This window comes from Primulina eburnea, chromosome 12 (assembly GCF_022965805.1).
Source record: "Primulina eburnea isolate SZY01 chromosome 12, ASM2296580v1, whole genome shotgun sequence".
Classification (NCBI taxonomy): Eukaryota; Viridiplantae; Streptophyta; class Magnoliopsida; order Lamiales; family Gesneriaceae; genus Primulina; species Primulina eburnea.
This window is the reverse complement of record NC_133112.1, coordinates 13665129-13675316: the sequence shown is the minus strand read 5'-3', so window position 1 is coordinate 13675316 and position 10188 is coordinate 13665129. Positions and strand designations below refer to the sequence as shown.

The 10188-nt window shown below is 36.2% G+C and overlaps 1 protein-coding gene across 1 annotated transcript; it reads left to right on the top strand.

The window, feature by feature from the left end:
- Positions 1 to 3879: 3879 nt before the first annotated feature.
- Positions 3880 to 6435, top strand: LOC140807695 (abscisic acid receptor PYL8-like). Its single transcript, XM_073164655.1, has 3 exons — positions 3880 to 4180; positions 5069 to 5284; positions 5995 to 6435. The coding sequence occupies exons 1-3, from the start codon at positions 4055 to 4057 to the stop codon at positions 6211 to 6213; spliced, it is 561 nt and encodes a 186-aa protein (XP_073020756.1). The 5' UTR covers positions 3880 to 4054; the 3' UTR covers positions 6214 to 6435.
- The last annotated feature ends 3753 nt before the right edge of the window (positions 6436 to 10188 follow it).

Genomic DNA, 10188 nt, shown 5'->3' with positions numbered 1-10188 from the left:
CAAGCAGATATCAGGCAAACCCTGATCCAATGCATTGGAAGGCTGTGAAAGATATTCTTAAGTACTTGAGAAGGACTAAGAACTTGTTCATGGTCTATGGGGTGGAGAATTGAAATTGGAAGGCTACACTGATTCTAGCTTCCAATGTGACGTAGATGATTCGAAATCGACCTCTAGTTTTGTATTCATGCTATATGGTGCGGCTTTCTCTTGGAAAGGTTCCAAGCAAGACACCGTTGCGGATTCCACCACTGAAGCTGAATACATTGTTGCATCTGATGCAGTCAAAGAGGTAGTTTGGATGAGGAATTTTGTCCAAGAGTTGGGCGTTATTCCTAATTGAGTTGATCCAGTCCCGTTGTACTGGGACAGCACTGGTGCCGTTGCGCAAGCAAAGGAACCAAGGTCTCATCAGCGATCCAAACATGTACTGAGGAAGTTCGACATCATACAGGAGATTGTGGGAAGAGGAGACATATCAGTCGAAAGAGTCCCCTCTGCAGATAATGTTGCTGATCCACTTACATAGCCCTTGGCAGGACCATTGTTTCAGAAGCATCGCGAAACAATGAGATTAAAGTTAAGGGTAGTTGGCTCTAGGGCAAGTGGGAGATTGTTAGAGTAGATGCCCTGTAAGCCAACGGTTGGCTAGGGAATTTATTGACTCAAGTGAAATAAACAATCTTTATTTTAATATAATTTAACTTTTAATGGTTTCGTTATACTTTATCTGTATACCCATGCAATCAGCATAGATAAAGTCCTTGATTATGCTTTAATACAAATGAATCGTAATTCGATGTTGAAACTCATTTGTAAACACTGCATATTCTAAATTCGTTCCTAGTCGATTCAGCCGCCTAAAAAATGGATAAAGGTCGCTTGAGCTCGAGACTAACATCTGTGATGTTGTGTACTGCGTTTCTTGGTAAGGGCATAGAGATGTCCAAACATACAGATGGGTAGTCATATGATGATTATACCGAACAACCCTCCCTCGGACTTTCCAAGTGGTTATCATTCATCGAGAGGATAAGTCCGTGGTTATGATTGTACACCATTAGTCCTTATGACCCGGGACAACACTGAGGCTCTATATGCTAGGGCTGTGCTTTGACTCGTTTACCGGCTCCAGGAGAGTCATCAGGTGGCGAGGTTGGGTACAGTTGCGACACATATAGGAGCCAGTGCATTGTAGTCGGGGATTCACCGCTCACCTACGGGTGTGGATATCCTATGTGATCATATGAAATAATAGTGCATGGAATCTCTGGCCAGAGTACGAGATGTACATTGGAGAAAGAGTTCTCCAAATAGTACACGCGATGCCACTATTATAGTTATCACATAGTTATCGAATTAATATGCAACTCTCGATGAACCAATAGTTGCAGATTCGATCGGCATATATGAGATGAAGGGACCGTACTGTACGTTAATCATAATCGACTGGTTCTTGCAGGCACTATCAGTGATACCTAGGGGATCATGGGGCGATGCTACTAGACGCTCTTACCATGATCCGATGGGTGCAATCAGAAATGAGTTCTGACATTCTTGATCAAGGTGTTGATGAAAAGAATGGGGCTAACTAGGGTAAGCCCGAATAAAGGATTCTGTCCTGAATCACAAAGAGTTGTGAACCCACGGCTAGCTGTATCCCTGAACCATTGAGGGTCACACAAGTACTGGATTGTTTGTTCCCGTAGAGAGAATAAATTCAAGAAGTTGAATTTATATTATATAGTAAATTCAAGGAGTTGAATTTATGATAAATAAATTTTGAGAGAATAAATTCAAGTAGTTGAATTTATAAAATGTGATAATTTAATTTATTAAACTCAAATGTTGGGTTTATTAAATATTAAATTTTGGAGGTAATAAAAATTCAAAGAGTTGAATTTATAATTTAAATAATAAATTCAAATGTTGAATTTATAATGTATTTAATTTATTAAGCTCAAAAGTTGAGTTGATTAATTAATAAATTAAATATGGTGGGTATTATGTTTAATGGGCTTGTAGGAGTACAAGTCCAACATAATAAATAATTAAAGTTTTAATGGACTTTGATTAAATTAATTAAACTAGTTGGACTAGCCCAATTAATTAAATCAAACCCATTAATATTAATTATGTAATTAGGGTTTAAGTTAATTATAAATAATACTTGAAAGTCAAACCCTAGCCCCACTACAATTATATCTCACGAGAACACCTTCTCAAAAAGGGAAAAAATTCGGCTGCTTCAAAAGGGAAAAGGATTTGTGAACCGTCTCTCAATTATTTCTCTCCTACGTAAAATCTCTTCTACTTTTCTAGTGCAAATTAGAAGAGGATCAAACAATCTAGTCGTGGACTTGATAGGAGGATAAAACAAGGAGATTATTGAAGAAAGTTCGTAGGGAATCATCAAGAGCTAGATCTGTTTATATCGGATCAGTTGGAGCCAAGTGATCTATTCACGAAGGTATAAATTTCTAACACCCTATGAATTTTTGTTAAATCATACGAACGTCCAAAGCAATATTATTTTGTTTTTCAAAATAAAATAAAAATTTTAAATCTTCCGCTGCGTTTGGGCGTGTAGAAAACCAGATCCAACAATTATGAATTAAAAAGATACGGACTTTAAATTACTGTTATTTTTCTTAAGGAATTTCGTTTTTTTTTTTGTTTTTTTCAACTTTTCTCCAGGATCACAATGCAATTTGTCCTAAATATATTTATAAATGAAATCAAAATCAGAACCATATGAGAAAATTATTTCTTGGTCTTATATATTTATTTTTTTACGATTTTGATATTCTATTTGAGTCTTGATCATTTATATTTCAATTTTTTACAGTTTAATATATTTCTTTTTTTACGATTTTGATATTCTATTTGAGTCTTGATCCTATATATTTCAATTTTTTTACGGTTAAATTTTTTTTTATTGTGAATATTAATGTGACATTACACATAACATCACAATGTTGGCATCAAATTAGTGTAGCATAAGTGACATGAACACTACATAGGAAAAATTGGCTAAATTTCAAATATAAAGAACTGAAATTTATTTTTAAAACATATAATATATACCATATCATGAAAGAAAACATAAATATATAACATCAAAAATATAATTTTTCAATTTAAATTGAAAAGTACAATGCAATTGAAATGCCCTAATCCCTGTAGAGAGGGAGGTGCACGGCTATAATTGTGTGCATGCGTTCAGGATAAGGTTTTTGGAAATAAAACAAAAACAGTTGTTTTTAACAGTTACGATTCTGTTGGTAAAAACAGAGGGAGGGCCAAATAAATAAATAACCAAAAACTTTGAGGGCATTCGGTTGGAGCTAACGGACAAAAATGGCTGCGAACCAAGAAAGTGAGGGTAGGCTGATTTCCTGTGGCCAAGCCTCAAAGCCAAATTTCACTTCCATAAATGAAGTATCAATTACGATTAAATATTGGATATTATTATAAAACTATAATTACAGGTATCTCGTGATACGATCTCATGAATCTTTGTTTATAAGACGGGTCAACTGTATCGATATTCACAATAAGAACTTATATTATTAGCATAAAAAATAATATTTTTTCATTGATAACTCAAATAAGAGAGTCGTCTTATAAAATACGATCCGTGAGACCGTCTCACACTAGTTTTTGCCTAGATAGAAATGCACTTTTAGGAAAAATAAATATTTAAATTGTTAATAATTTAAAAGTTAAAGTATAAAAAAATTTATGTACATATCAAAAAATAAAGTTATGTAAAGAATAAATTATGGATCTAACATATATATATATATATATATATATATATATATAGTAATAATAATCATAAATAATTTCAACTACCTATAAATAGGGGCAATTTGGGTAGAAGAAAGAGAGAGGATCGATCTTTATACTTCCGTTTGAGGATGCATCGATGATGACACTCCAACATGATGTTGACGAGTTCGCGCCGATCCTCCTGAGTCAACAAGCGCTTCCATAATCTGTACGGCGGAGATTCTTCTCGACTTTATCGGAGTTGAATACTCTGGCGAAGATGATGAATGTGAAAGGATTGAGCGGGACGGAGATAGAGTACATAATGAAGCATCACCAGCACGAGATTAGAGATAATCAATGCAATTCCTTTCTCATCAAGCGTATTAAAGCTCCTATTCATCTTGTAATATGATTTTTTTTTCATTTTTATGTTGGGTTTTGTTGTCTGTGAGCTTGTGTGGATGTGCGTGTGATTCAGTGTGTGTCTTGGATGGGTTTCGTGTTGTGGATGGATTTTGAGTTTTAATTGGGGGATGGATGGATATGTGTGTACTATGAAGATTTTGAGCTCATAGTTTATGGTTTTAGATCGGTTTCAAGAATTCTACTGTTTGTGGTTGAAGTTTGACCGGAGCCTTTTGGGTTTGATTCAGACTCATCGCGATGGATGAAAATAGGAAACAAATGTTTTTAATTTGTTTGTGGATGTCATGGAGATTGAAAAAAACACGAAATTTTGACAATTTTGTTATATGGATGAATGATACCAGTTTCTACTGAAGTGAGTTTGGTTTTTCATAGTTTGTAGTTTTTTTCCGACGTTCTTTGAAGTGATAACCTCATGTCATGCAAGATTTTCAGCAGAAAAATTCTTTTCTTCTTGGGAGTTTTCCAGGGTTTCCATGTATGCTTGCTTGTTGATCTTGCATAAGTGGCAACCAATTAGCCAGGTCGTGATGCACTTGGTTTTCTTGGACTTAGGTGTCAGCGTCGGGTTGGTGTGTGAGTGGACATACCATTTTGAAACAATTATGTACTTTTTTAATATACTTTGGAAATGTATTAGAGGTTGTTGGAGGTTGCAAGATTTTGTTTATTTGTGTTGGATGACCGTTTCTATTGTGAGGTTAGAGTTGAATGATTGGGTGGTTGAACTTCTTCATGTGAAAGGCTTTGACGTGCTATTATATATTATGAATGCTAATGAGGGGTTATATGAATTCGTAAGAAAGCTTGGGCATTGAGGTTGTTTATTCGTAGTGATATATTGTATGTGGTTTCTTCATGCTAGGTTTGGTCTCTGGTACGTAGATTTGACCAACCACAGAAGTACAAGCCTTTTGTCAGCCGATGCGTTGCGCAAGGAAATCTTGAAATTGGGAGTCTGAGGGAAGTTGATGTCAAGTCTGGTCTTCCTGCCACTACCAGCACGGAGAGATTGGAGCTTCTTGACGATGAAGAGCACATACTTAGTGTCAGGATTGTTGGTGGAGACCATAGGCTCAGAGTATGCTAAAAACACAAATATTTCCTTCTTACTTAATCAGTTTTTCAAATTATTTTTCCAAGTTGTCTACTTTTATCTTGCACTTTGATGGGATTAATGGAATGGTCTGTGGGATAGCATAGTTGGTCTCAGGCTGAGTTTCTTGAGCATTAGCTAATTTTTAAGCTATTAAAGAATATTGATATTTATCTGAATATTCCAAGGATGGTGAATCATCCGGGGTTCATGAACCGTGATACTATATTATCTTGAAAGTCTCCTACTGAAAATGACTTATCACCATCTTTGTTTTTCAGTATATCAAAGAATCACAGTTAGAGTTGAATTGTCATTTATATTTTTGTGGGGTTTGGCTAAAGGCTGCCAAAATACAAGTGTTCTCTGGAGCCTGGAACAGAGAGAATTCAACATGGACCCAGATTGGCTGGTCGTGTTGACAGATAGAAATATTACCCCTTTATCAAGGATACTGACACAGTTAATAATAAGCCAAATCAATCATAACTGATGTACGTATGAAATTTTCAGAACTTCTATCATGGAACCATGTATTAAAAACCATATTTCATTCCCATAGACTGAAGCTTATGGTCCATGACCATACTATACTCAGTGACTGCAGCCTATAGCTTCCTTCTGAATGTACCATTTCTCCTAATGTAAATACAACAGATCATATCATTATTCAAAAGTCTCTACGTTTCTTCCAGAACTACGCTTCCATTGTATCTGTCCATCCAGAAGTAATTGAAGGGAGACCTGGGACAATGGTGATCGAATCATTTGTCGTGGATGTGCCTGAAGGAAACACAAAAGATGAAACATGTTTCTTTGTGGAAGCGCTGATAAAGTGTAATCTTAAGTCGCTCGCTGATGTTTCTGAGAGGCTTGCAGTGCAGGACAGGACCGAGCCTATTGATCATGACTAGAACTGCAACATTTTGGAGGCTGTTTTCACCAAGGATGAAGCTTATGTGAAGGCTTTTGGACTTTCAAGGCTTTGGAGGCTGTGGTCATTCCTCTGGTTCGCTGTTTGTATCTTTATCATTTTGGATTTTTTGTAATTTGGAGCTTAAAACTGAAGATATTATGGACTTCTGTGTGAACATATGATAAACAAAATTAAATATCGAAATTCCAGGGTTCTGTTCCGGATGTGTATGGTGTGCAGTATATACATTTGTTTGTATGTAGGTACATGTTTATATTTATGATATATATGTATGTCCACAAAGATCCAGTTAACCCTTGTATCGGTCGTTGTGACTATTTTCTCAAGAAACATTAGAGAATGTTTTTGAACATCAAGATGAATCTCCTTGATTTGTAATATTAGTGTGCATTAAGCCCACTTTTACATTTTTTAAAATCGAAAAGTTAGTTCAGACCCACACTAGATAGATATTAAGAACTCTTTCCAAATCATCCTAACTTCCACAAATATGTTCGTCAAACATAGATCTTGAGTTCTAGTTTGAGTCAAGTTGCAACTTACTCAAGTTGAACAGCACCATCTCTTTCGAGCATCAATTTGAGTTCAAGTTACATGTTGAAAAGAACAATGTCCTTCAAGTTTTATGATAAGTTGTTAGGACATGTCGTAAAGGTCCAAAACGATATAACGTAATCCAATTGCATGTAAATTTAGAAAAAATAGAAAATAGCTAATTAAATGATTTTAATTGTATGAATTATTTATGTTAGACATGTTTATGTGTTTAGGATGTAGTTTTTCTACTTGAAGGCCTTTAAACTGTGTTGTAAAAGTTATTCGAAACGCGATCGAGGAACGGAGACCGGAGATCACATAATGGAAAATATTTTAATTAAATAATTAATATATGGTATATGGTATTTTAAAAATGACAACTTTTGAGGTATTTTTATACGACGAGTCGTATTTTAAACCGGCTATAAAGGCCCAAAATTCGTACTTGAAAATTTGCGGAAAAATTAATTTTTTTTTTAAAAAATAAGTAATATGCCTCATTCGTAAAATAAACTGATAAATAGAGTTTAATATTCAAAATAGCACATCAGAAGTAATTATTGTTTGCAAAATAACAATTTAAAATTGTTAGGATCTGGAAAGAGTTTAGAGGGGGGGGGGGGGAGGGGTGAATGAACTCTTTCAAATTTTATTGTTTTTGAATTTTTGCTATCAACCATTTTTAGGCAGTTGAAAAATATTTTATCAAACGGTTGAAAACTTGAACTATTGATTGTGCGGAAAACAGTTCAGAGTTTTCAATGAACAATAAAAATAGTGACACCCTTAACAACAATAAGCGACTGAGAAGTATTTAAGCATGCAAGAAATAGATGACAACGGATTTTATGGATGTTCGGATATTGAATACTCCTACGTCACCCCTTCTTCCTTTGTTAGGAAGGATTCACTGAAAGACTTTGACTTTAAAAAATATTTGTAACAGCCCGATCCAACCAGGACTTATCACACTGCCTGTATTGGAACTCTTAGTGATCACTTTTACACTTCTGGATATTAAGAACCCTTAGTTCTCCAGACACCACAAATTTTAATCAAATAACCACCGGGTTACTGATATGAAACAGTAGTTTGTTTGAGTAGCACGAAAAGATCCTTGGATGATCAAGTATGTTTCTGTTGAACTGCGTGCAGAGAGAGAGCGAAGATGAATATTGACTATGATTGCGCTCTAAGATATCTTTTGAAGGCAAGCTTAATAATCTTTGTATCGCTTCACTTCTTTTAGCTTGCAACCCTCTCTGTTGATATAGCCAAATGACTTAACGGTCGGAAAGGACAGTTAACGTAAACCTGAGCTTCTGAATCAGATGAGTCACTTTCATCTTTATGAGCAATAAATGTTCGCATTTAATCTTTCTTTTGCTCATCATAAATCTGAAGCTCTTCCCTTGAGAATTTCCTCTTAAGGCAACTGTTCTTTTAGCATCAGAATACGAAGGCTATCTCTGAGCTTCCTTTCTGGGATAGAGAGTTAAATGCATATCATTCTTCGAATTGATGTGCAATCGTTGACTTCAAGACGTTTTGAATGCATTTAACCGGTCAGAGAATGTCTTTTAGCAATAAGTGATTTTCTTAAATGAATCAGTTCACTTTTGCCGTAATCTAAAGAATCAGCGGTTGAGAAACCTGTAGGTTTTTGCCGGTTGAGCTTATTAGGATTCCAGCTGTGGTTGATTTTGATTTGTCATACACCAAAATTCGTGAAATGCTAGTTTCATTTCTTAACAATTTCCCCCTTTTTTGTGATGACAAAACTGAGCCGTAAGTTTGTGTATCAGAGTGAAGAACCAAGGAATCAGAAATTATATTATTAAGAACTAAGGAGCCATAAATTGTAATATATTACTATTTCTTAAGTCCTGAACTATTTCTTAAGTCCTGAACTTTGTTCCCTGGCTTTAGCCTTGTCTTCCTTTTTCTTTAGGACTGCTAATTCTTCCTGAATTTTCTTTTCCTGCTCTCTTTCCTCCTTTTTGACATCATAGTGGACAAGAAATTCCATAATTTCTGTAAGTTGAGCACATTGGCCGTCCATTCGTTGTTCAATACGAGTGATTTGTGCCGAGAGACCAAGGCACATATTGATATGAACCGTATGATGATGATCCTGTCGGTGGAAGTTCTTGTGGTCATGGCATCAAAGTCTTTAGACATGGTACTTTTTATAGAGTGGAATTCCTCTTTCAGATCAAACTGTTTGCGATTTAGAGCAAGGATAGACTGATCCATATTTTCAAGGCGGTTCAGAAGTTCTTGTTTGAAATTTTCTTCGACAAACGCTTTCTCCTCAGATGCTGCTTGTTCAGCAAGTAGATTGACCTTGAAGGCAATTAATTTAGAGGAAGTTGCTTTGTCAGCAGATTGAGTGGATTCAGTCTCATGAGGTTCCGCCGTGATACTCTCAATAAATTGATCAATGTCCTCATTTGAGACAAAAGAGTTTGAACCGATGACCTTTGGTTCCTCTGGTTTTGCGATTTGATTATTGGGTGAGGAAGGCACTGGTGAGATGGGTATCACAGCTTCCTGCACTTCCTTTGGAGAAGATGTGAGCTGCTCTTGTAATACGTTTGGGGTATCATCCTTAATAGGATCTTGTGAAGAGATAAATGGCTCTCGAAATGGCTTAGCCGCATCAAAATCAGAAAGAAACTGCTCTGCCTCAACAACTGAAAGAGTTTGAGCTTTGTTGGAATCATCAGGAGGCTGTGAAGCAGATGTGCCATTGTCAGAAAGAGGTGGAGAAACAACTAGGAGAGCCGAAACATCCTGACAGCATTGGTGTTCGGCACTTGGAGGGTCCTCCATCATGAGTTTTTCATAGGGAGGGTGAGCTGTTGCTTCATAAGTTGGTTGATTGGTTTCAAGAAGAGCTTCAGGTGAGAAGGCTTTAGCATTCCCATCGGATGAATGGTCTTGACCAGTGGAGGAGGCTGGTAATTGTTCTGATCGTGGAGTATCCTGAATAAAATCTAGCTCCTTCTGAGCTGTTGTGGTAGGTTCTGGTGAAGATGGTTTAGAGCTAGTGCTAGGAATAGACGAAGAGGCCTTCTGAGTGGCAATGGGTTGAACTAGTTCTGAGATGATATCATCATTAATATCCATCATAGAATCAAATTTACTCTTTTCAGCAATAACTGGAAGATTGAGCTCCTGTCGCATGTGAGCGACTGACATAGACAGAGACAAAGCGTCCATTTCAAGTTGAGATATGATTGCAGAATCATCCTTGGCTGTAGGACATGTAGAATCAAAGTTTTTCCTTTTCAACTGTATCATGATTCGAAGAGTGCTTTCTTTCATTTGAATCTCCAGAAAGTCGCGTCTTTGAAGAGCGGTTTGAATGTCTGTCGTTTCGGCCCATTCCAAAATGGACCGTTCAAGCTTG